The sequence below is a fragment of the Anguilla rostrata genome, chromosome 3, assembly GCF_018555375.3.
Source record: "Anguilla rostrata isolate EN2019 chromosome 3, ASM1855537v3, whole genome shotgun sequence".
Lineage (NCBI taxonomy): Eukaryota > Metazoa > Chordata > Actinopteri > Anguilliformes > Anguillidae > Anguilla > Anguilla rostrata.
Genome location: NC_057935.1, coordinates 36,348,700 through 36,376,186, shown reverse-complemented (window position 1 = coordinate 36,376,186; position 27,487 = coordinate 36,348,700). Strand labels below are relative to the sequence as shown.

The 27,487-nt window shown below is 36.5% G+C and overlaps 2 protein-coding genes and 1 long non-coding RNA gene across 3 annotated transcripts in view; all 3 read right to left on the bottom strand.

The window, feature by feature from the left end:
* Positions 1 to 2,721: 2,721 nt before the first annotated feature.
* On the bottom strand, positions 2,722 to 16,154 carry LOC135250731 (acetylcholinesterase collagenic tail peptide-like). The gene is made up of 9 exons (XM_064327345.1): positions 15,297 to 16,154; positions 15,167 to 15,193; positions 15,043 to 15,087; positions 14,919 to 14,954; positions 14,744 to 14,824; positions 12,541 to 12,637; positions 7,829 to 7,950; positions 3,764 to 3,883; positions 2,722 to 3,662 (listed from the first exon to the last, which is right to left on the bottom strand). Exons 1-9 carry the CDS (start codon positions 15,345 to 15,347, stop codon positions 3,645 to 3,647), a joined length of 597 nt encoding a protein of 198 aa, XP_064183415.1. The 5' UTR covers positions 15,348 to 16,154; the 3' UTR covers positions 2,722 to 3,644.
* A 323-nt stretch (positions 16,155 to 16,477) lies between these two features.
* On the bottom strand, positions 16,478 to 17,627 carry LOC135250732 (uncharacterized). The gene is made up of 5 exons (XR_010328991.1): positions 17,464 to 17,627; positions 17,004 to 17,060; positions 16,784 to 16,822; positions 16,662 to 16,688; positions 16,478 to 16,559 (listed from the first exon to the last, which is right to left on the bottom strand). It is a non-coding gene; the product is annotated as an uncharacterized LOC135250732 (long non-coding RNA).
* Positions 17,628 to 23,912: 6,285 nt separating this feature from the next.
* Positions 23,913 to 27,487, bottom strand: part of ttn.2 (titin, tandem duplicate 2) — a 202,618-nt gene continuing 199,043 nt past the window's right edge. Inside the window, exons 221-225 of the mRNA XM_064327343.1 lie at positions 27,306 to 27,462; positions 26,647 to 27,179; positions 26,081 to 26,234; positions 25,384 to 25,665; positions 23,913 to 25,258 (exon numbers count right to left, since the gene is read on the bottom strand). Coding sequence (XP_064183413.1) covers positions 24,960 to 25,258; positions 25,384 to 25,665; positions 26,081 to 26,234; positions 26,647 to 27,179; positions 27,306 to 27,462 — 1,425 coding nt within the window. The 3' untranslated portion in view covers positions 23,913 to 24,959. The remainder of the gene's footprint in view (positions 25,259 to 25,383; positions 25,666 to 26,080; positions 26,235 to 26,646; positions 27,180 to 27,305; positions 27,463 to 27,487) is intronic.

Below are 27,487 nucleotides of genomic sequence, written 5' to 3'. Positions count from 1 at the left end.
CTCTGTGGGGTCCAGTCCAGACAATATATGGGCGTGATAGCACTCCTCATAGGCACATATAATTTTAAAACAAGACAATGATTATCTAGTCTCTCAGTCAAGGTTTAGTTACAACTCTGGACTAATGCAAGATGGAAAGCAATGGATTGACATTGACTACTGATTAAATATTCTTATTCTTAGACTGACAGATAGAGCAAACTGTTTTAAAGGAGGGAAGACTGTAGTGGGAGCACTGGGGTGTCAGGTGGGACTGTGTGGCAATGGAAAATGGTTTACATGGCTCACGGGTCAGGTAGGAGGGCCCCTTAGCAGAATTTTGCTTAGGGCCCCAGGGAGGTCAGGACCGGCTCTGAGCGAGAGAGAGACAGAAAAGTAATGCCTCAGGCTCAACATGTCTTCATGTTCCGAAATAATACCTCCACACCCTCTACTTGTTAACAAAAATATTTTAATTCTGTTGTGTAAGATTTTATTTCTGTTATTTAATATGGTGTTGTTCTAACACTGTACTATAGGTGTTCTAATTTGGAAATATTTTATTATAGGAAGATGCTGTATTGTTATTAAAATATGCTGTTTTAAAATCTATTTTAAAGTGAAAGACCTGTTTAAAGATTCTTTAGTTTACAATTGTTTATTTTTTGAAATATATTTAATATATTTTTCTATTGTTCAGTGTTCTAACACTATAGGGCCTATGCTTATTAATATGTTGAACAGGCTTCAACATAAAGGTTGTTAATAAACCAGGTTGTTAATAAACCATGAATTCGAAAATGAGGTCAACCCTTGTTGACATTACGTTTCTGATCTATTAAGGTAATTTCAGTATCGTTAGGTACTGAGTATCGAATCAGTATCATGTAAGTTTCAAGTATTGTTTCAGTATCGAGTATCGTGGTACTAAACCTGGTATCAGTATCGAAGTCAAAACTTTGGTATCGTGACAACACTACACTCAACCATTCCATCCTCACCCGCTTTCCCTTAAAGATGACCATAATTGGGGTGAAAGTTTCTGCGGCATTAAAACCAGCCAGGACCGTGGTTGTCTCATCTTTTTCTCCTGCGGTAACCTCAAAGCATGGTTTGCCAACTTCTCCGAGAACTTTTGAAGATGCAAAGTTGTCTTGTAGGCCTGACTCATCGCAATTCCACAGGTAAGAGGGTCTGTCAATGATATCTAACTCTGAAAGTAGCAAGTTATACTGCTGGAACCAGTTCTTGACTGTCTGTGGATTCATTCCAGCTGCTTTTGCAGCAGAGAGGGACTCTGGCTTCCTCAAGCTGAGGCCTTTGTTTCTTCTCAGAAAGCCCTCCAACTAGTAGTAGCCTGCTTGTTTTTTAACATCAGAGAATCCCTCAGTGTTGTTGTTTTTAGCATATTGATAAGCTATTTCTTGAACATCCACACGTTTTAGTGGGAATCCTCTTGTGCTGACAGCTTTATTATGTTGGTTAGCTCTGTCTCACTGTCCTGTAGGGATGTGCAGAGAGCGTAGCATTTGTGTTTGTATCTGTATTTGTTGAGGCAGCAAAATTATTTGTATTTGTATTTGAATAAAAGTGGAAATAGGCGTAACAATCCTGTTTTTGTTTTTATTACACTTCTAATTTTTGTGTTAATATAAGTGTTCAATAAACTATTATAATAAGTATGAACACTTGAATGTAATATTGGTTTATGGTTTTCATATGTAAAACTGAAATGCTTTATATCACACTGCAGACAAGATCTTGGTGAAGAAATAAATGTAAAAATCTATTTCAAACGAGTTTTCCCGGTGACTTAGCTAGCAGAAATTATGTACACATTTTCCCACAGCTGTGGCCTCTTTCTTCTGACCCTTTTAGAGCAACAGTGAACCAACACTATTACAAACAGGTTCTAGAAACTTTGCGAGAAAGGGTCAGAAGAAAGAGGCCACAGCTGTGGGAAAATGGTTTCATCCTTCATCAGGACAGCGTGCCAGCACACTCAGTGCTCTCATTGAAGCAGTTTTTGCCAGAGAAACGCATCGTACTACTTGACCACCATCCCTATTCACCTGATCTAACACCACTTTTTTCTTTTGTGTTGTCAAATTTCTGTTCTCTTTTCCTCTGTTTCACTTTGTCTAATTACATTTTGTTGAAAGATCTGAAACCATTCAAGGTGACAAACATCCAATAATAGAGGAAATCAGGAAGGGTGCACATACTTTTTCATGGCACTGTACATACTAGTTTTCACTAGCAAGTCTAGTTTTCCATTATTGGTAACATTAAGCTAATCGGTAGTTGAACGGCAGTTAAACTGTATTGCAGTGTTGTTTGATTCCTGAGAGGAATAGCTGGTGTTGTGTTGCATTTGAAGATGTATGCCAGTGATCATCAATAAATATGTCAAATTTGTCATTAGCCTCTTGATGCTTCTTAAAGACAGTTAGCTATGTGCCTAGCTATTTCTCTAGCTACATTTAATGAGAGCAGGTTATGCACAATAATCAGGCTGGGGTGTTCAGGAGAGTGAACTGTACAGTTTCGGGCCTTCGTTATTGTTGAACACTATAGTTCCCATTATCCATATTGCATGAAGATTGTTTTCCTGTTAGAAAGTGCTTTCTGCCAACATAAGTGTGTGGAGATGCAGGATCCCCTTACTTCCTTGGCCTCTCTCCCAATAGACTGTAGCCATAGAGCTCTTCTTTTAGGATCTTTAATCGCTTTAATCATTGACTATGCAGTTCACAACACAACAACTTTTGGGCATTCTTGTAGTTGTCTCATTTTCGCTTATTGTCGTCTTCCTCTTTCAGTGTTGTTTTCAGCTGGAGCAAGTTGGATGTGTGGAATTCAGGACGACGCGATATATGATCATGGTGGTCTATTGTGCATCACCCTATGAAGCTTGATTTGACTTTTTATGGAGTACAATAAGTAAGAGTTTACACTGGATATCAAAAATATTACACATGGTCCAGGTTCTCTATTTTATTTTCTTTTCAACATGTGCAATATGCTTCTCATGCAAAGTTAGGGTAAATACTGCAGCATTTAAAGGGGTTGGCCTAACTCAGATATGAAAGAGAACTGAAAATAAATTACTGTGGCTTTCATACACACTATCTGTAATAATTAATTGCATTTGCAAATGCTTTGAACAAAAACAAATGTGCAGATTAAGAGTCCTGTTAGTACAACAGTACAATACAGAAACAAAGATTATTGGTTTTAATAGATGGCTTTTAGAATGTAAAAATCAATGAACTAAGATCCTCAAAATGACCTCACATAAAGAAATTGAACATTTATTATGTTTATTATAAATAATACAGTTAATAAAATATTAGCAATTAATAATGCATTATTATAGTTAAACACTGTTGTACTTCAGGTTCTAATAATCAAATAATACAGCATAATTACAATATTTGAAGTACTGATATGAAAGGCTGCTGGTTAAGCTAAGCAGCTACGAGGAAGTGAATGAACAACTTGCCCGATGCAAGTCAAGCATGAAGATAGTATAGCAAACTGATGTTGTGGGGTAATGCATAATTGTGTGTGTGTGTGTCTGTGTCTGTGTCTGTGTCTGTGTTACAGTTTTTCAGCTTGAACATCAAAGATAAATAAGATAGGGCAGAGGAGATCCATTTCTTCTAAGTTGCTGAAGAGACCTACAGTGCAAAACAAGATAATAAGAGGGAGGTTAACTGTCTAAATATAGGGTTGGGTAGTCACCCTTTTTAATGTATTCACAATTTAAATTATTTCTTACCTGTACTGCTGTCCACTTATTGCCATCATAGATATACAAGGTGCGAGTGTCCCTTCTTAAGACCATAATATTCTTGGATTTAAAGTGAGACATCTCCTTCTCGCTGTCCACAATATAAATCTATTGTAAGCAACAAACAAACAAAAAAATAAATAAATCTGGATAAATGGAGGAATACACTATTTGTGAAGAATTGTGTTTTAATATTGTGCATAGCAACCCAAACCCTGAAAATGGTCACATGACAGAGTTACATGAAAGTAATTTGTCTTGTACTTGGTAATAATCATAAAAAGAAAATCAGTTGACCAAAATAGCATTAAAATAGAACTTTTAGTTCTCTCTTTTTGCATCTTTTATTTGGATATGTATGACGACTACTGCTGATACCAAACAAATAAATGCACCAAATTCAGACATGTCACCCCCACATTTAGTACTTTGTGCACCCTACCTTTGCACAAGTCTTCTCCTATAATGTTTTATGAGGTGAGAAGAACACAGCATGTAGGATCTGAATCCATTCCTTTGTAAGTACTGGGCGTCATTTTGGAACAGTGACGTCAACACCACATGATCAGGGACAGACTGATCACATGGACTGGGATCCACACCTCTTTGTTTCCCTTATTATTTGTGTGTTTGTTTTATTTCAGCGCTCTAGGCTATTATGCAGTTTGTATGATATGTGATTTTTTTGGCTGGATCGCAACAGCGGGGCCAGCCCTACAAACACGAATGTCTGTGACTGAGTAACTGAGTGAGTGATGAAGTTATACACCATTGGTCGACCGAGTTATGAAGTTACACCATTGGTCGGCTGGATCACGTGTTAGGTCCAGCCATACTGTATACTAGGTTTTGACCTGGTCTTGTTTTTTTGTTCAGTTATCAGCTTAACTGCCTGGATGTTGTAAGTCCAACAATGAACTGTTCTTCATCTTTTAATGCCTTGTCCCCATGAAGTGTAGATTCTCATGAACTGCATAATCTGCACTTCCAAGGACTATGATTACATTCATTGCCCTCGGAACCAAAGGTGGCGATGTAAGGACTGGACGCCATTTCGGATCAATGATGTCACGATCACATGAACGGGGACAGACCGATCACATGGACTGGGTACTTCCAGCAGACGCCTGTAGTACGTTCCCGTCTCTCCTCTTCCCTTCTTCTTTTTGCTGCTGAACTGGAGAGACATGCACAGGGCACTCTCTAAGGGCACAGAACTAAAGAAAGCTAAGGCCTGCCTGTAAAGGAACACGCTGAGAGACTCTCTTGGGTTATAGCCACGACCAGAGGCTTATATCTCCAAGTAAATGTGTGAGCAGGTAAGCTAAAAAAAACTGATCCATCAAGAGATCAATTTGTTTACTAACTTTACACATGTTCTGCAACATAGTAAAAAGTGAAGTGCTCGTAGTCTATGTACTTTCCTGTGACGGCAAGTAAAGTAACTTCCAACTCCAGCAAGGATGAAAAAAAAACCAGGTTGAAGACCAGCTTTTGTACTGACAGTACAATGGAGTTTCAGAGCCGATGCCCCAGTCAGAGTTCCCTTGGACAAGCCAATACCGCACAGAACCATCTGTGCTCCCGCAGTAAGACTGACAAACATCCAGGCATTAACTAGTTCAGGAAACTTATGTTTGTTTTTTGTTTTCAATGAAGTGTGTTATCGATTGTATGTAATGTGTTTAGATTATATCACGTCGCTCGTTAGTTAGCTACAGCTGCCTAACCCACATAGCTAATGTATTGATATTTACTCTATTACTAACATTATCTTACAATCCACCTTCCTTTTAACCGAGATCTGTGCATGCGTTCTCTCCTGCACTAATATATACTCAGTCAACATATGGTCTTGTATACTTAGAGCATATACAAAGGTGTACTGAGATTAGCTAGACGTAGCTAACTCCAGTAGCCCTTTGTACATGCAACCCTCATGATTTCCAGGCCATATTTAGCAGCATATGCTTAAAGCTGATTCATGTTTCACTCCATAACAGAGCAGCCATTGTTCTGTCAGGTAACACGTGTTCTGGTGATCATGCACATGACTAGGCACACACATTAAACATTCTAGTCCCCTTTCAGAAATTTTTCAAATTTAGTCTAGATGTTTGTTAATTTGAACAAAACTTTAAAAATTCTGTTTTATTAAACCTTGAATTTACGCATGTTATTACATCATTGGTTATTATTTTAATATTTTATGTTGAAATTCATAATCATGATTTAATTGATTTATGAAACGGTTTAATTATGAGACTGAAAAAATGGTGAAAAAGTATAATCAGTCTCATAATTAATCAGGTAATATATTTATATCTTTATATCTTGGTGCCTACTTGTGAGGATTGTTAAAATTGATGCGTTTTAATTATTTATCTTCACTATTCCACAATTCGTAAAGGTGTTTTCCCCTACATTTTCATGCAGTATTTCTCCAGATTCATCTTTACTTGGTCTTAATTCTGTGGACTCCCCTCTTCAGTTTACCCCACAGATTTTCAAAGGGGTATACGTTAGGGAACTGGGATGGCCATTGCAAAAGCTTGATTCCGTGGTCAGTTAAACTTTCTTGTGGATTTGGAGGAATGCTTTGGATCATTATCCTATTGGAAGACCCACTCACTTTTAGCCTTTGGTTAGAGGCAGCCTTATTTTAGTCTAAAATCTGCTGGTACTTGATTGAAGCCACGGCACCATGTATCCTAACAAGGTTCCTGGGGCCTTTGGAACAGAACAGTGCCTGAATATCACATATCCACCATCACACATCACAGTGGGGATTAGATTATTTTCTGCATGACCATCCCTGTTTCAGCCTCTGTCTATTTAACCTCATCTGACAATAGATATCTGATATCTCTAACAGAGTTCCAATGATGTTAAGCAAACTTCGGGCACAAGTTTTATAATAGTAGAGGTTTTCCTCTATGAGGAGTGTAAGTGACAAAAATGATTAAATAAATGCAGAATCAATTAAATTTCAATTAAATTAAATGTTGAATCAAATTAAAATTCAATCAAATTAAACATTTCAACAACTAAAATGCAATTTAATTAAATATTGTATTTGATGCAAAATAAAATGCAATTACATTTTATCTGTTGCAATATTTAATTTCATTGCAATTTAATCGGTTCAGAATTTAATTCCTAATTTTTGTTATTTCTAGCCCTCATATTCTTCTAAGAAACCTTCCAAATTGCACTTTGTTGGCATCTAATGTAGTTTGGGAGACTTTGTGACCCGGAAATGCAACTAAATTGTGCTATTTTATAACTGTGATCCTTGTAGAGTTTTTTTGCGGGGGCAAAATACACTTTTGTACTCTTCCAGGCAGGTTCATTACATCTCCAGTTGTTTTAAACTTCTTCATTTTTGCAATAATAGCAGATTAGGGTATTTTCAAGCATTTTGCTATTTTTCAAAAAGACATTGCCTGCTTTATTAAAGTTAACAACCTTTTGTCTCATTTAATTTTTGTGTTCCATCTTCCAGACGTTGATGAATGACAAAGGGAGCTTGGCATTTGTGTGAAGTCTTACTTGTACCCCAGTGAAATAGGAAGTCATGAATAGTTCCTAAAGACTCAACTTTAACAAAGTAAATATAAATGGAAACGTACTACACATTTACAGTTAGATTTTTACAATTACTGCCAGTAATTGTGACACAAATTTGAGAAAAATGTTTATTTTCTGATGAATTAAATGTTTTTAATTTTACTGCAATTAAAGGTAATTTGTAATTGTTGTTTATCAGCTTGGTCCTGCATAAAAAGTATGATATATATATTTTTTTCTCATTTTTACCCAGGACGCCATCAATTCCAGAGAGCACTTGAAACTTGTGTAATGTAAATATAGGCTATGGTAAGAGCATGTTTGGAGATGTGAGGTAAGACAAACAATAAGATAAACAATATGACAAAGAAGATGTTGATCTATTTTACACTTGCCCCTTCAACAATCAAACAATTTCATTCTACTTGGTGCTGTAGCTGAATGTTGTACTTGATTTAGCAAAAGTAGTTGTGCAATACTTACCGATGGGACTTCAGAATAATCTTTTTTTGTTACATGCTCAAATGAATTTGCCCAGCTACAGTTGCATTTCACTGAAGGTCCTGTGATGCCCTTCTCCCCTTTTGGTCCTGGTAAAATATGCACTGAAAGAAAATAAAGAACAAGAATTTTTGCAATAGCTGATTAATGCAATATCTAAACTAAGTAATTCAATGCATCTTGCTCGTCATGTAAAGTAAACATTTTATGAAAAAGTGTGGAATTCCAATATATATATAATTTTGGAGTATCACCATAATGCCATTTTGAAATACATTATTTCAGCAATAATGTGAAATTATATATTAGAAAGTGCTTTATTTGGCTTTTCTTTTTCTATATATTGAAAAATGTATGGATATTCACTTCTGATTGGCTGCCCATTAAATAATTATATGCAGATAGGTTATAATCCAAATTGCATGATTCTTATGTGTAGTCGTAGTGGGTCCAGTAAAAACTTTGTTGCTTTCAGGATTAAAAATTGAATTTAAAATGTCAGCAGAAGAGAATTGGCTCAATATCATAGCATTTACTTTCAGTGGATCTTCATGCGTATTATGTGCTTGTATTTTTATGTGTATTATGATATTGATCGCTCAGGATCTTTAAATCAGGACCCGTTGCACCAATTAATAATAGGTAATAGGTCATGTTTGAAAAACGTCTTTCTATTAAGCCACTGTGGTATGTAGAATAGAACCATGTTATTGTACGGTAGTAAACTGATTTTGCGAGATGCAGGTGGGAATGATTAAGGCTGCAGGTGGATGTTAGTGGTGTGTGCATCTACCTTCTGTGCAGTTAACTTAGAATTAAAACTAAACATACTGAGCAATAGCTAACCAGTGACATTAACTATATTAAAAAGTTAACTACTGTTAACCAGTTAGCTGCTAGCTGTTTCCATCTGTGACATTGAGGTTAGCTGCCTAGTTAGTGAAAAATAGCACTTCAACATTTGCTAATGATGTTAGTATGTACACTGAGTCAAGGAAGGATTACTTACAAGGAATTACAAGCATTCAGAAGAAAAATGCTTACTTCAGGGGGTAATGGGGGGAACAATATTTATGAAACATTATCATTTACTTTGTTGTCACCAATCATTCACCTACCTAAGCTATTGCTGTAAATTACCCAAACTAACAATTATAGTCTACAGTTTAACTACTTTAAGCTAACGTTACTGTAGCTATCTTGCAAACGCCAGAGCTTCATGCTGAAAATCCTACCAATTTGTCAGAATTTAGACAGTTCTGCAAAGAAAGGTGGGCAAAAATTCCTTCACAGCAATGTGAAAGACTGATATCAAAGACTTTTTTCATGAATAAAGCCCCATGCTAAAGGTGGTGCAACCAGTTATTAAATTTAAGGGGATAATTCCTTTTTCACATGGGTGATATGGGTGTTTGATTACTTTTTTATTAAAATAATTAAATAAGATGTTTTTTGTTCACTCAGGTTCCCTTTGTCTAATTGTTCTTGTATTATTTTGTCTAAAGATCTGAAACCATTCAGTTTGACAAAAATGCAACAATAGAGGAAATCAGGAACAGGGCAAATACTTTTCACATCACTGTATCCTTTGTCGGGAGGAAATGAGGAGCTGAGTTTGAAGCAGCTTTGCTCACCTCCTCAAATATTGGGACATTGGAGGGAGGGAGAACTCGAAGATTTTCTGGGGCACCGAAATGCATTACCGTCTTGTGGTTCAGTAATTATTTTAATAGGGAGTTTCTGTCTTAACTTAATATTTCCGTGGACAAGCACCCCTTTTTGCAAGCCTAAACAAACTTGTTTTTTGCTTCTGTGACTGGTGTTGGCATTCTTAAGCTAAAAAAGCCATTTAGGGGAGAGTAGCCATAAATATAATGTTTGATAAATGGCACATGGTCAAGAACTTTGTTTAATGCGCTACCATAGCAGTTTCAGGTTTGTACATGTGCAATTCAGTTCTCTACCACCTTCTAAAGAAACAGAGCAATGTCGTAATAATTACAAGAAATATTTCTAACTGTTTATGAGTGGGCTAACTAAAAAATCTATTCCGGAAATAATTTTCAGGTATAATCAAGGGTTAAATTGGGGGTGGATGCGGGTGGACGGCGTCCATCCACCTTTGGTAAATAAATAAATTATTTTGACCAGCAGTTTTACAAATAACTATAACAATCCAGTCCATTTTTGGTATGCTCCAGTCCATGTCTTCCCTCTAGCCAGTTAGCCTACTCGCTCAACCAATCAAAAATCCAAAGAAAAAAAACTCAGGAGGAACAGTCGTTTATATAGACCGCCACAGAAAGAAAAATATTGTTGATTGTCTTGAAGCGGACACGGTAGGTAATTTCATTAACATGTAATTTCATCTATGCAACATTTTAAAGAGAGATGAAGCCCCCATGAACGCCGGCTATTATTAACGGCAACTTTGATTGCTTTGATTGCTTGAAAATCAGCAGGTTGCTGGTCAGCAGCTAAGCTAGGATTGAATATTTCTCAAATACGTAACGTTTTGGTGACTGGTGAGCTGAAAATTGGTTGGGCACAAAACTTTCCTTTAAACTAATCATTGATCTCAGCCTGTGTTCATTAGTAATTTTCCTTCATTATCAAGCGTGCCAACGATCGGACTAATCAAATGGCAAGTAACCTAACACACAGCGTCTTCATACCGTGTTAGGGGGATTAAAGCATAAATTCAATTTATCCGTTCTAATCACCAAGTAGTCTACACTTAACAAACAAGATACACCAGTCTGTTATCTATCGTGTTAGCTTTCAGAATAACCAGCAAAAACAAAACCTGCACTTCAAGATTGTTTACAATCTACGCATTGCAGATATTTGCCATGAATACGAGTGCGGAGAAAGAAGTGCATGTATCTGCAAATGTTGATTAAAATGTGCACAATTGCAAATAAAAATAAATGTAGGCTATAAGGCCTAGGCTACTCGCTAAAACTGCTTATTTCGGGAGAGCTGGCTATATATGTATTGAGTAGCCTATTTTGTGGATTAATTGTATTGATAGCCTACTCAAGGAAAATCAGGGGAAGATTCCACCACTGCTTAGTGATTAAAACGTGTTTTTCTGAATTGCATTTATCATTTAATCTCCCTAACACAATGCTAAGAAGCTGTGTGTCCCTTTACTTAGTCAGATCGTTTGCATGCTTGTTAATCTCTCAAAAGTAATTAAAACAGTTTGAGATTAATGATTAGTTTCAAGGAAAGTTTTGCGCCACACCAATTTTCAGCTCACTTGTCGCCGTTGGTATTTTGTTTCAATTCGACAGTTTAAGAAAGATGGATAAAGGAGGAAGAAAGGGAGGACAAAAGAGGAGGATGACCGATTGTTTTCGAGGGTAAAAAAAATTGTCACCATTAATGACACTCAATAAACTTGAAATATTTTATGTAAAAGCTTGCATCAATAGTTTACATTCTTTTTGAATAATTGTTTTCCTTAATTACAGTTATGTGCACAATACATTAAAGATACAACTATTTTGAGCTGAGACATTGATTGGTTTACTTTGTATCTCTTTTCACCCACCTCCCACCGGATCCCAGGGTCCACCCACCTCCCAAATCCCAATTTAACCCCTGGGTATAATGCAATATATGTATATATATTTTACAACAAAATATATTTTACATCATTTTAGAAAGTTATCTGCCATTAAAGGTTAGTCTGGTTTTCAGAGTTTATTGTAGGTGACCAAAAAACATGATGTCCTGTCTGCATAAATGTAACAGGCATCACAGTTATGCCATCATGTGTTTTTTTATTTGTTTTCTTTTGCTGTTTCATGTTTACAGAATGGCATCTAAAGAGAAAATGAGAGGGTTGGTAGTCAGGGAGGTCATGGACAGGGCTTCAGATTCAGAGATTAGGATTGAAAACCATCTATATGTAGTGTCCTTTTGGGGAGAACTTAGGCATTTTAATGCAGTTTAATATTTATTAAATAAATAAATAAATAAATTATGCTCATCAATGTTTGAGTTTTAAAGTTATTTCAGTGCTTAATATTAAATGTGTTCAGCTAATTTGCTTGCTGCATTGACATGGCTTCATCTTCTGGATGCTCCAAGTGATTAATGGAAAAGAAACAGCCTCCTGGTCACAGGCATTTATGAAAAGCGTACAAGAGGCTGGTCTGTATAGTAGACTATTTGCTTTATAAAAGCTTATTTGGGTGTTATGAAACAAACATAAGCAGCTTTTCCCATTGATTTGGACATTACCACAACTCAACTTCCGTAGTTTCTTGTGTGTCAATGTTTCTTTTTTCATGAATAAAGCCCCATGCTTCATAATCTGAGGAGCTGGTTGGTCTCACATTTGTTGTTGTGAACAGCAAAGTTTTGACATTCCCAAAATTGCAAGTTTTTCAAAACAATCACCTCTTTTTCCATGTTACTGATATCTGGCCTTGTATCAACGCTAGCCATAATTATAGGCAACCGGGCTTGTTTAGTATTTTTATACGTGATCCTATGCAAAATGGGATGCTATGTGTTTACCTGTGTGGCAGCGTCTGCTTTGCATGTGTGTGTCCATGTATCTGTGTGTTCATATACCTGTGTGTGTGTGTGTGTGTGTGTGCATGTATCTGTGTGTTCATGTACCTGTGTGCATGTGTATGTGTGTGTGTGCGCATTCAGTTACAGGCAGTGGACAGAACCTTTTCCAGGTAGTCCAGGCACTCCAGCGGGGCCTTGCTGGCCCATGGATCCAACATGTCCTAAGGGCCCAGGTGGTCCAGAATTTCCTTTCATTGCCTCCATTGTGTTTTTGGTGCATGAAATAAAAATGACACGAAGCATAAGAATGTGCAAGGATATGATACATTAGATTGGCTATTCACTAATAGATAACAAAATTCACCAAGGTTTTCATTTAAGGAAGCAGTATTTAGTCATATAAGGAAGCGGTGTTTAGTCCTGTCCATAATTAACCTTTACTATGCATATTACTAAATATTATTATTCTTGAATATTATTTAAGTCTTACCTTTTCTGTTTACCTGGGTTTCTCTCCAAATTTGTAAGCTCAAAGTCATCATTCTATTTAACTCCTTAAACTACTAGTTAAGCAGGCAAAGTTACAGTGGACTTTACAACAGAACAGTTGGAGACAAGAGTATGGGAGTGGGCCCCTATATCACTAAGGCCCTGCCGTGCCCCCCACAAATAAAATGCATTGCATTTCAGAAAATAAAATGCGTAAGATTGAGCAGAAGAAAATAATAATGAAGCAAAGTTCTTTGCTCCTCCCATTTTTTTGCATTTTAAAGCACCTGATTTATGTTTTTTCTCTCCATTATAAACCATGAGAGCTCGAATGGGGTGGAGAATGTTAACCCCGCCCAAACTGACCTTAAAATAATGATCCATGCAAAGATCAAGCGGCGAGCATGGAATGTGTTTGTGGCAAGGTATGTAAGAACCTGTGAGACCAAATGAAATGCTTGGGCAGGACACAGCTGGTAAAATGCCCAGAACAACTCCTAATGAGACACAGGTGGAGCTAGGCCCGGAGTCACCCCACAGTTCATGGAACATGTGTGTACCTCTAGCTTCAAGTCCGAACATTGTTGGGTTAAGTAGTCTCCAAAGAGCAAGGGGGATTAGTGGCACCAGTTCGATGAGGATTTGGACAGAATTTTTGATGCAGTAGCAAAGGGGGATGCTGGCAGAAGACTCAGATTCATGTGAACAATCCTCATCAGCCCTGCAGTTGAGAGGTTTGGCATAGAGGAGAAGCACAGGGAGAGAACCCACTATGTGGTGAAATAACAAGTAGCCAAGGTCAGCCAGCGGAGGCAGGAAATCTAAAGCACATGTACAAAGTGGTGACAGAGGAAGTGAAAGGTGCCCTGGCAGAGCTCAAAATATTCTGAGGAAGAAGCTTCTCACCCCCACGCAGAATGGAACAGGTGGCGTCAGAGAGGGGGCTAGCAAGTGACAGCCTTTATTTCAGACCCCTTTAGTGTCACCAAAGGCCTGCTTGGTCAAAAATGGAGTAACCACCTATCTTTTCCAAAAGGGGAGATCAACTAACATGTCACAGACATCTATAGAGATGCAACTAGAGAACTGGGCTTGGGCCATTGCAGGGCCACCAGCACCTAGAACCGAGTTGAAGAGCAAGGAGTTTGAAGGAGGTCCAAGACATTGCAAGAGCAACCTTGGTCCCTGGACCAAGCGAGGTACCCTACAAGGTATACAAGAGGTGTCTCAAACCTCTGAAAATAGGATCCCGAGAGTGATCTGGAAAAGGAGAGTTTCTCATCTAAGGAGATTTGCAGAGGGTATCTGGATTCCCAAGGACGAAAGATCCAGGGAAGGCAGCAGTGCTCCTGTGAACAGCTAAGGACGGGCAGGTGAGGGTCAACCTTGGGAGGCAACAATGTTTAACAAATGTTAACTTACTGTTGCACAGCTGAAAATTGGGGGAATCAACACAAAAAGATGCAAAATTGTGAAACACATGTAAATACAATTAAATAAAAACTGAATGTCTGTACATATGTCTAATGTGCACCAGACGCTATCCTTAAAAAGATGGCTGTTAAATAACATGTAACAATCATTATTTTTCAAGTATTCATTTCATGCAAAGGATATGTGAAAAGTAGTGAATATGACTACTTTCATTTACATAGTATTAATATGTCCCAAACATTATGGTGCCCTGAAATGTGGAGCTGTTTATGAAAAGTGCTGTAATTTCTACATGGTGAAACCAATGTGTATAAAAATGCTCTTAAACAAAAGTTAAAAGTCTACTTCTAACTCCAGTTCTAACTACAATGAGAACCATCTTCTCTTATTTCTATTCATAAACATCAAGTGACCCTCAACAAAATGACTATAAAGTTTTACCAATTTGCCTCTTTTCCCTGGTGCTCCCCTTGGGCCTTGTTGACCTTTTACACCATTCCATCCTTTCAATCCTGGGTCGCCCTGAAAGTGACAATAACAGGCATTAATGAAATGAGATAATACAATGCATAAAGTGAAACTAGTCTAAACAGATGTACATATAGATCTGATTCACCTTCTGGCCAGGAGGACCACGGTAGCCTGCAGGGCTCTAGAGAAACAAAAACATGATTTATGAAAGTGACAAAAAATTATCTCAGATTGAGAACAAACTGAGTTTAAAGTTAAAATGTGCTTACTTTGTCTCCTGGTGGGCCTTGGCCACCCTTTTCTCCTTTCCTCCCCTGTTTAATAAATGTTATATCAAACTTATTCTGAAATACACATTTTGTAAAATGACGAATGGATGTGGCTTTAACTTACTTTAGTCCCATTCCGTCCTTGTTGACCCTGCAAAACAATAAATAAAGCAAAGGCATGAGTGTAAGAAAGGAATTTTATATCGTATTATATCATAATCTAGCTTTATATCGATTTTTCCTGTTTGGCTTACTTTAATCATTCCTGGTAGTCCGAATTCTCCTGGAAACCCAGCCCAGCCCATCTCCCCCTTTTCACCCTAGATGATAAAATAACATTCCATTAGCGAGACAGTTGTCCTGTAAAAACAATATGCATGCAATATGTGTATGCAATATGCATGCTTCAAATTGAACTGTAACATGCAAAGATTCAAGGCTGATTCTAAAAAACATCAAAGCAAACCTACATTCAATTCTTTGCTATATATTGAGTGATAGCAGATATGCAGTCCATTTATAGTGATATTTTCACCCTTGCCCTCTAGTGATGCCACTGACAGTTGTTTTACGGTTTTTCTTCACAGCTCTTAGTGTTTGTCTGTCATCAACTGTTATCTTCCTTGGCTGACCAGTATGGTATTTATTTCCACCAGTTTCCACCAGTGTTGTTTTTTCTTTTACAAGACATTGCAAACTGCTGGAATTCATACACTCACTTTCTGTGCTGTCATTCTTAATTAATTCTGTTTTCTCAGTTTTCAGAGTACTTGTTTTTCAGCCATAGATAAAAAATGAATTAAATAAATAAACATCTGAGCAACAGTGAACACGTCAGTCATCCGTTAACTTAATGTTTCACTGCTGAAAATGGGAGGATTCAACAAAATAACAGCTGTTTCTGTAAAATGGTAACATTTATATGCATGTAAATACCATCAAATAATAACTTATTTTCTGTATTTGTCATATTCATATTTTGGTCACAAATCCAAATTCCTTGAGTATACAGCAAAAATAACAATTTCACTCTGTTCAAATACTTTTGGAGAGCACTGTAAGCACTGTAAGAGTATAGGCCTCTTCTATTTACATTCTAGTTAGATCATATCTAACATAGAATCACACCATCATATCTGCCTTGCTAACTAGTTTGCATGTAACAAATGTTAGCCAGCTAATCTAATGAAATTCTGCTTGCGCTTCCATATTTCACAGAAAAATGTCATTTTATTGTTTTGTGGTGATAAAAAATCTCTTAATGAATCCATAATTGCAGTATTAATCACATATCTATGCTTATTTCAGAATGATTGGACTGCCAACAGGGACACCTAGAACAGGACTGCTGAAATTCAGGCTGACAGCCCAACTGGAAACATGGCCAATTATTTCTCCAGGTGCTAGCTATGATTATGAATATGTTGATGTTTCATTATGAAAACCTGGTCTCCAGAAGGACCCATGACACCATGGAGCCCTGGAATCCCTTCTGGTCCAATTGGGCCAGGGAGACCCTGCAAAAATTAAGGTCACTTTAAGGTAGGCAGAAAGAATGAAGGTTTCATTCATGATTATTTTCAGCAACATGAAATGCATCTTTGCAAATATGTACCTACTTTTTCCCCTTGTTCTCCTCTGCGGCCCTGAAAAACAAAAATAAAGTACATTAGTCCCCATTTTTTTTATTTCTAACAGTCACACAGTTAAACACGAACATTTATTTGCATATAAACAGTACCTTTTCACCCTTTGGTCCTATGACATCCTCATCTACCATCTGTAATAAAAAATGTTTTATGATTTGAAAATAATAACTAGTTGCATTTTTCCTAGTTATAAAATAAATGCAGACTTGCATAAAAGTTTTTCTAAAAGAAACTGAGTTATGCACATTACAGTTACACATTTGAGATATGTACTGTATACAATGAATTAGCATTATATTATATAATGCAAACCTTTACAGTGGAACAGTCAGGCATGAAATCTTGATAAAGTTGCATATTTGTAGGTTTCTGTGGGAAATAATATTGTAAAGTAATTTTAGAAAATTAGCCTATATTGTCATTGTAATTTGGTTTCACATGAAAGTTTGGCAAGAATACAGTATGTACACATTTAGTTTTATCTTGTTTGGTTCCATTGGTTATTATATTATTATTATAAAAATAAAAAATAAAAATATTTAATTTCATGTCTCACCAATTTAAAAATAGGCTGAAAGTAATCATATACACATAATTTATAATGCCATAGATTGATATACTTACGGAAGAACATAAAACAGAATGTATCACAACTTGAAAACAAACAGACCGCTTAGGTATTTCATAATTTAATTTAAAATGCTTCAATAAAATATGCTTAATTAAAATTTAAACAAAACAGTGTTGGGTTTCAAAGAAAAGAAGAGATTACCATATATATGGTTTTCATTGTCAGTGGTGGAAAAGGTGGTGGAGGAGGAGGAAGAAGAATGATGCATGTATGACAGGTGTAGGATTCACATGTGTTTGGTAAATCTGTAAACCCAAAACACAATTGAACATAATATTACTATACAAAATAATTTAGATTAGATTGTGCTATTCACTTGCTTTCACAAATGATATTATATCCATCTTATAACTTGCATGCATTAACACATTAGTCTTGCCATAGCAAGTTTATGCCATTAATAATTCGGCGTAATTACATTTCTATCATTTCAACTGTTCACTTTCTATTATTCATTTTCTATTATTCTTTTATTCACATTTGTTTTCAAAAAGTTATTTACTATATTCAAGTCACGTCCATATTATTCTGGAAAATTGGGCTGACTGCATGAATCACAGTTGGGTGAATAAAATTGTTTTTGGAAAAAACTGGCTGAACCTCACTAACATTACCAAAGCACATATGTATACAGTATGTGCAAAATGAAGAAACTACAGCAGGTTTGAAACTAAACAAAAGACCAGTGATTTTGTATGTTTTTTAGAATATGGGTAGAGTGCCACCATGTGATTTCATTTGGGGTTTGGTTTTGTGAGTGTTTATGGATTTATGAGCATTTTTGTAATATGCTATGCCCACTGAAAATTAATTGGCGTATTATTTGGCCAATCACATAAAATGAATCATGGCTTGAAATTCAATATGACAGACCTCATGGGTTCTTTATTTGTTTCCCATGAGGAGAGGGACCTGTGTACCAACCTGTGTTACTTTCAGTCAAATGCGATGCGGGAGCTGAGCTTGTGAATGTTAAAATTTGTGTACTATAGCACCAGCAGGTGGCCAATCTGCACTATATTTTAACTGAGGCAAGAATTCAGTCATCCAAAAAGGCCTACCTACAAAGACGGATCATGGTCCTATGAGGCCCACTTGGCCCACCTGACACCCCCACTGCCCCCCCACTCCGGGCGAAAGGACATACGGACAAACACATGCATATATCACCACCTTGAAAACCTTGAACCAAAGTGACCCCCTTATATTTGTACTATCACATTAGATTTTGAGAGGGACTCTGGGAAAAAAACGATCAAATTGTGCTGTGAGGGTTTTCTCAAAAATCCACAAATAAATTTAAGTGACAGGCGATCGGTTGCATTTATTCTTGCATGAGCTACATTTATTTGAGAATTGGCTGCATTTATTTGTGGATCTACTGCATTTATTTGCGGATCAGCTGCATTTATTTGTGGATCAGTTACATTATTATATTTATTTTTTGAGACAATAATACCCCATAGATATTCCCCTGGTCGACAATACCTTAGATCCGCAATATCAAAGTTGCAATAGAGACAGCACCAGTACAGGGCATTTAAAAATAAAGCATGGTCATTTATGTCATCTATAAATGGTATGGAAGACTTTTTATGTTTATAATTTTTCTACTTTGTTGCAGAGCTCATTCTTCCAAGTTGTAACCTAACTTGAATGTTATAGCGAACGCAAGCTCCACATCATGCTTATTGTACTTTCCACGTCACTAGGTTTAATGCTGACTGAAGAGTAACTACCGGAAAAAAACCTCAAAAGCAAATTCCAAAAATTTTTACATTGCAGATGCTCTTATCCAGAGCGACTTAGACAACTTTTACAAAGCATGTACATTGCATCCATTTATACAGCTGGATATATACTGAAGCAATGCAGGTTAGGTACCTTGCTCAAGGGTACGACAGCAGTGTCCTCTCCAGGAATTGAACTTCTGACCTTCAGGTTACAAGACCAGTTCCTTACCTATTTTGCTGTACTGCCGCCCCAAAAACATTTAATGAATTGTTAAAATAAACGTTCTCAACAAGTGTTTTTATTGTTGGAGGCTACTATAAGGTTAGAGTTCACGTTCATTTCTTTGGTGGTTTATCGTTAGCCAGCTGTTTGTACTCTTTGTCCAGCTCAGCAGTCAGAGTTGGACAAGTACATGGTGTTGATCTGCGACTTCTCATTTGTTTGGGGACATGCTGTTTTGACCTACGAGTATCCCAACGTGTTTTCAGCATTATGTTCAGCCTCTTAAAAAGATTATTGTTGTAAAATTGCACTTCAATTTTTCTGATTAAAAAATACATTAGCAGTAGTCTAGGTCCCCTGGCAGGGACGAGGGGCTTGGTGTTCAGAGCTGTTTTAAATTGTTATGTTATTCATTATTGGCATATTCAAGGAAATAAACATATTATATTTGCTGTAGATCGTTCCTGGGCCTCTTGGTGGACGGCGGGGCCCTGGTGTTCAGAGAGCTCTATATGGGTTGAGTGAACCAGGGGCCCAGTGGTAAGAGGCCAGTGTATGGGCTAAGTAGCCTGGGAACAGACATTTGTCATGTAATTGACATTGTGCCTACAGTCACTGGCACATATTGAAATGCTATTGTCCCTGGGCCTTGGGCCTCACAGCCTGAGGTCCCCCCGAGGCCCCTGGTGGTCAGAGGCCTGGGGTCACCGGCACCATTGGCCAGGTCCATCATCCGTTCTTGCCTACAAAGTATGGTAAGCCGGGCCCATACCAGTGTCTAGGGGAAAAATAATACAATACAATAATACAAAAATAATACAAACTAATTCTAGCAAAAAAAAAAACAATAGGGCTCCAGTACCTACAGTTCATGGACTCATAAAAATAAAAAATAAAATCATCATAATCATCATCATCATGTGTACTAAGGAGATTTAATGATGTAGATTGGACTTTCTTAATTTGATTATGGTGCTTGTTATTTCACTTACAGACAACATTACCTTTCTAAGCAGGCTGATCATGTTTGGCCAGGTTTAATATAAAATAAAATAAAAAGGAAAGCAGGACGATAGGCTGTCGCTGCTGTCCTTAGGTATCCCTTGCTCTGTTGAAGGGAACACTGAGCACAATGTACCATGGCAATGATGAATTATTTTCTCTCCTTTCTGTAATATTGATTATATGTTGCATGTCTCTTACATGTTATTCATTGTTTCTTTGTGAAATGTGAGATTCTTTTTTGTTATTGTTTACGATGATCCCCCTACTGCAACTGAGACGGAGTGTAGCGCAGTGGGTAAGGAACTGGACTTGTAACCGAAAGGTCGCAGGTTCGATTCCCGGGTAGGACACTGCCGTTGTACCCTTGAGCAAGGTACTTAACCGAAATTGCTTCAGTATATATCCAGCTGTATAAATGGATACAATGTAAAATGCTATGTAAAAAAGTTGTGTAAGTTGCTCTGGATAAGAGCTTCTGCTAAATGCCTGTAATGTAATGTCTGTGATTGTTTTAGACTGACTGAAGGGTTTTCCAGAAATACCTTCTTAAAAAAAAAAAAAGAACTTGAAAATTTTTTTTTTTTAAATAATAACTTGCTATTTTTCTGAAACCCTTCATTTAATTCATATACTCTCCTCTTTATTTAATGCCACATGCACCTCACATTTTACATTTATTAACCTTGACATTTTGCTGTAAATTAAAATATACTGCATACATACACTACATATACCAATCAAGACATATCATATGGATCCCAAATAATCAGAATTAAAAAAATGTTTGCCCTCAAATAAGGACAGAATAGTCAATCTCCTAATTGGGGTTGAAAGAGCTTGATGATGTCATCTCGTTCTGGCAGCTGCTAAACACTGTGTATGGGGTTGGCTGGTTCTCAGACTGCAGCATCTCTCTCTTGAATTTAAATTATTAAAAATGCTAGGTCTAGCTTCATATATATTTTATGGATTTCATGTTTGTAAAATTTCTTTGCAATTTCTTTGCTCATACCAAAAAGAAACATATTTGATATTTTATGGTTTTGTTCATAGTCAAACTAGGCATGTAAAATATATTCATAGTAACTATTTGTACAACAATATTAATATAGTAGTTGTAATAAGCATACACTCATATGTAGGTATATATTGTTTCTATTTCATTAAAAGTGGCATACCTGATATAATAAATGGTGAAGACACTTTCTCTTCAAATATTACAGCATACCCTCCGACAAGCTGCAGTATGAAAACATTCAATTCTGCCAGCATGTTTTTAATGGCCTGTCTCAAAGACAATTTCACAAAAATATGATTACATCAAAACAGGGTCAGGATAGTCTGGTAAGATTGTAAGTAGCATAATGAATGCTTCATCAAGGTACATAGATATAAGTAACAGCTCTTCAAAATTAGGCATTTTACTTAAGAAAATATAGACACAGATTTACAGCCATACACTATATAATGAAACTCAAAACATTTTAAGAAGACGCATTGATAACCTACCTTAATTCACCTCCCCAATCTTCTCAGTACTGCAGCTTGTGTGACTGTAATGGACTGAATTCTGGGAGCTATTTTCTTGATCTCAGAAGTGCAAGCTTGCAGACTGGGAGCTACTCATCTGAGTAATGACATTATGCAACTAAGGGATTTACAGTTTGGAGACTTAGACTGGGTCATATGAACAGAGTGAGCACAAAAAGTGTACAAATATATTTCACGAAATTACAAATGATGTAATTTACAAATTGGGTGTGATTTTCTTTTTATCTTTTTGTAAAAAAAAGGAAGAAAAAAAAAAAAACAAACAAGAACAGTGTGCCATTAATTGTGCCCAAGACTTTATGGACATCAGCGTAAAAATAAGCATCACATTGAGATTAAAAAATGGCAGAATTGTCAAAGTTAAGCATACAAAGTAGTTCTGATCTAGTAGAACATCTGTAATGCTACTCTGTGACAATCCTTCTGTTAACAGTAGACAACCGTGGTGGCAAATCACTGCCACATTGGTACTATGACTAAATACTATGACTAAAATACCTTTTTTAAAAATAGATTTTTACAATGGGTGTAAGAAAGAATACTCAATTGAGTGCATTGCATTGCATAAAATTTCTTGCTCACTGTTGAACACATGTTTACAGTTAATTCTTTCATACTTTTTCCCTTAAACTTGTTAAAGGGACAGTTCACCCAAAAAATAAATACATTTTAAAGTCCACTTACCTCACGACAAGTTTTCTAAATATATGCTGCAGTTCACCCTGAAACGGACCTCAACGGGGCCAATGTTTGTGCCACTCAAAGCGTGAGACATTTACATTTGAAAACCTCAAGAGCAACACCAAATATGATGACACAGTTACTCACAAACATTGACAGACCTTGTTGCTCACGGTTTCATCAAAAACTACTTTCTACCAAAGTACGCCAACTGCGTATATCCGCAACAAAAGCATGGCAGATTATTTTTTGATCAACATTTTTTTGATTGCCATTGAAATTTGGTTTTGATCCAATACCAAGTAATACCTGGGTGAGAATCACAGATATTGATACTTATTGTTATTAAAAGCTGCCAATGTACATCCAGGTGAAGGAGAGCATTCTTTCATGAATTATGAGGTGAAAGTGACATTAGGTTACTACTAAATTTAGTGGTGTCTCACTATATGGTACGTTAAAGTTACAGTCCAATAAACGACTTTGGACAAGGACTATACGTTGTGCAAAACAATATATAGAGGGGATTCCCTTTGTTACAACCAAAGGGAATTTCTGTATTTGCCTGGACTACTGCCACTTGTATGGCAGTTGGGGAAGCACCAGCACTGCCAAACTGCAGAACTGCTAGTTGTGTAAGAGTTTGGAGAGGGACTGCGCCACAAATATATCAATGAAATGTAGCTGAAGAGCTGAACATGCATTATGTTATGTAGCCTGGTAAATTCACAAAGTAATAGTTGTTAAACATATTTTTCTAGTACAGACTATAATAAAAACAGAAGAATATTCAAAATTAGAATGCAATATTTTAGGCTTGTATACAGTTTCAATAAAAAGAAACTTATTACCCAGTGAACAAAAGCTCAAATCTAGCCGTTTCGAGGGGTGGAAATCTAGTTTGAGAAATGTTTTGACATAAAGGGACTAGGTTAGCTTAGGTTACCTGCAATATAGCTCAGGTTTTATCCAGATATAGTCCTAATTAGTTACGAAATGTTCACTTTTCCAGCTACATTTCGTTGAAAAGTTAAAGTTTTCTAGCTGATTAGGATATAGCCAGGCTATATCCGGCTAAGTCGGTTTATGTCAAAGCATCTCTCAACCTAGATTTCCACCCCTCTAGACATCTGGATTTGAGCTTTTGCTCACTGGGTCAAAATACATTGCATCTTCCTCTTGTGATTAGCAGGCTGTCTTCACAACATTTGTGTATCACAATCATTTTATGCATGATCTTTTTCTCAACTATGCTCTCATAAGTACAAATGAAGAACATTCTATTCATTATTACTCTTGACAAATACATATGAACATTGTGAATTCTGATTGCAGTAACAGGTAGTTTATATTTGAAAAAGGAAATGTGAAACAATCAACAAGGAATTTCAGAAACATCAAGGTGCTAAAACCATGCTTTATTAAATCAATAATAATCAACTCAAGGAGGCTTAATATATAGGTATTGCTACATAAATTATGTTAAATCAAAGTGCAGGACATATAATCATATAATTAATGCATTTGTTTTCTTTTAGCACAGTAGGTGGTGTCACTGTGGTACACTTGCTTGATGATTGCCCTGACTACTGACAAAGTGAATTTCTAAAGCTAACATACACACAAACACACGCGCACACACAAAATATAACCTAGCAATCCTCCAAGAGGTGGCACTGCTTCTGCAAAGGAGTACTTGAATGACTTACAAGGAAAATGGCCAGGTGATGTTACTTTTTGAAAACCAATTCAAGCAGTCTTTTGCCAGAAACAGAGCACATTACATTTTTAATGCAAAAAGTGCAGGCCGCTCGCACTTTGAGCATGTCATTAAATTGGTGATATGACATAGTCAGTCTGAACACAAGGCCCAGTTGTACAGCTTACATGAGGGTAAATGCAAACGGCACTCAAGGTCTTATGGTCATATTACAATTCATATGAGTATGGTTATATTATTGCACAGACATACTGTGCATAACATTGTCTCGGATTTAGTAAAACTTCAACAGGGAGCCTCTCTACCTGTTGAGGCAATCTTAAGACTTCAACTTATTGTTGAGGCACATAGTTTTGTTTCAGGTTTTTCAGGGTATTCGTTTCATGTAAAACTTTCTCCTGTTAAACATTTAGTTCCATTTGTTTCAGTTAATATTGTCTTAAATAACAATGCATACAGTTTCCATAACCGGTAAATTCGGCTATATACATTATGTACATGTCAGAGAAAATCCTAGTTATAATTATCCAATATGGCATATTTTCATTGCTTTAGACTTTAGTCTAGTTTGGCATAAATTAACGTCAATTTTGGTAAAAAAAAAAAAAAAGTTCATATTTACAAGAACATAAATCCATGTCTCTATTAAGTAAAGAATATTTTTGCTTATTTAATAAATACAATGGCACTGAAGGAGGGAAAGGGGAGGGGAAGACATTATATTCTATATTGATTTAATGCTGATGTTGACAGTTGCAGTATCAGATCCCAGCTCATTGGACAGTTTGAGGGTATAGACTCCAGCATCTTTTTCTTTCACACTGGTGATGATGAGAGTTGTGAGGTCCTCTGTTGTCTCAATGTGGAATCGATCACTTTCCCCTTCACTAGGCAGTGTCCTTCCTGAGTGTGTCCACTCAATATCTGGCTTTGGCTCCCCAGAGAAAGCACAGGCTACTTTAAGAACCTTTCCTTGCTCAACGCTGATGTCTTCTGGGAGAGCTTCAATTTTTGGTGGTGCACCTTTTCGAAGACAAAAGATGAAAAAAAAACAAGACAATACAATCAGTATATATATTTTCAGGGAATGTACTTATGAAAATATAATCTGAACATTGCTGGTGACCAAACAGCTGTTTGGTTCTCACCTTCTATATGATGTGTTATAGCAGACAGAGAAGACTCCTTTATTTGTGAATGACTTGACTTTCCCATCATACTGCTGGAGCTCATGGTGAACATTGATTCAGAGGACATGCTATTTGCAGACATGCTTGCAAATTTAACTTCAGCCATGCTTGAGCTGCTGAAGGAGGCTTCGTGTACAGCAGAAGCCATGTGCATTGAACTGGCAGAGAAACTTTTATTCATGCTGGTAGCAACTGCACTTTTATCCATAACAACCATTTTGGCAGGGTCTTCCACCAGAGCTGTGTGGACATGGCAGACAAAAATAAATGTAACAGCCAAGTTACTTCAGACGGAAACTCAACCCATCTAATTTTATTATATAGAATATAGGCAGAACACATAAAAAATGATTTGGCTGTTTTGTTTTGCAATAAATATTATGGATGAAACAAGATTACAGTCTCTTATACTTCTGCCTATATTCCACATTTTAGTCAAGCAAAATGATGGATATTCAAAGTAATTTCTCATTGAATGATAATAATAATAATAATAAGAAGAAGAAGAAGAGGAAGAAGAAGCTGGCTTTTTTCAATTATATACAGTTGCAAGCCCAAGTTTCCTTGTGAAATAGAAACTTGAAAATATATTGTCTTAATCAATATGTAACAGTGTAGCGGTGCATTAATAAGAAGTAATGCAACAAAGACTTACCAATAACATTTAAAGATGATGTAGAAGAACACTGTCCAAAAGCATTCTTTGCTTTTATTGTATATTTCCCACTGTCAACAACAGAGGCTTTGCATACCTCAAGTGTGTGCACATTTTTAGAATAGCTCAGTTTCACATTTGATGTTGGCAGCACCTAAAAAGAATGAGGGGGTGTTAAAAACGTATTATAGATGCAATAATTGTGTTACATAATGTGTTAGTAATGCAGTAATGTGGTACAAGTGAAACTGTATTTGTTTTTTGTCACTATACACTATTAACCACAAAAATGGCAATAGTGGTAACACTTTCATTCTTATCTCTGTTCTTTGCTTAGGGCAGAATAATGTGGGAAATGATTCAATATTCAGAATGTGAATTGTGTGAAACCGACACAGATTTCTGGATATCTGGGTTCTCCTTTTTCTAATTTTCTAGAATTAACACTGTGTGGAACAAATCACAAAGGAAAGGAAAGGAAATACAGCTTTGTTACTTTGTTTCATTACATTATAATAATGATAATAATAGTAAAAATAATAAAATTTAAAATTCGTACAACATACCACAATATTGTCCTTAAGCCACTCAATTTCTGGTAATGGTTCTCCGGCAATTTCACATGTGAAAATCACACTTTGTCCTTCATTGACAATCTGAGACTTTGGTTGCACAAGGAACGAAGGTGCTTGTGAATGCTTGCCAGTGACAGTTGTATCAAATTGACACTTTACAATGCCATGTTCAGTTTTGCCTTCACACGTGATGATTCCCTCCTCATGATGACTGATGTGAGTGATGGTCAGTGTGTGGTCATTTCCAGCCATACCATATCTGTAATTTCCTGAATTAGCCAGCTCTACTCCATTTAAGAGCCATCGGATGCTAGATGCTTCAGGTATTTTGGCATTCAGTGTTAGGGATTGACCCTCAGTTATGGTCAGCTGGGTCTGAGAGGCTTTTATTTCTGTGTAAGATTTCATTTCTTCATAAAGAATTTGCTTTTTTATTGTTTGTTCTGTAATTTCTGTTTTTGCATGGGAAGCTACCACATCCTCTTCCTGAGTTTTATCTTGAGGTGGGACAGTTTTCAAAGATGCTAAAATAGAAAACAGAATCCATTATTTCAGAAATATTTTTTAGGGTAAGATATGTTCAGAAATTAAAGCTAATTTGTATGCATTACATATGGATACCATGGTTCTTCAGTCACTATTAGTCATACCTTGAACCTTGACAATACAGTTTGTAGAAGAAGATCCAGCAGAATTTGTAGCTATACATTTGTAAACTCCACTGTCAGAAACTTCAGATTCATAGATTTCCAAATGCGCTAATCCATGTTCTTCAAATATTTCATATTTTCCACCTTGATAGAGGGCCTAGGAATACATAAAAAATAAAATA

Bases quoted from the DNA above. Each gene is read 5' to 3' on its own strand.
- LOC135250731 (XM_064327345.1), bottom strand. From the start codon at position 15,347: ATGGGCTGGGCTGGGTTTCCAGGAGAATTCGGACTACCAGGAATGATT. The intron at 15,194-15,296 runs GTAAGCCAAACA...ATTGTTTTGCAG, and splicing joins GACTACCAGGAATGATTAAA to GGTCAACAAGGACGGAATGG. The intron at 15,088-15,166 runs GTAAGTTAAAGC...TTTATTAAACAG, and splicing joins AAGGACGGAATGGGACTAAA to GGGAGGAAAGGAGAAAAGGG.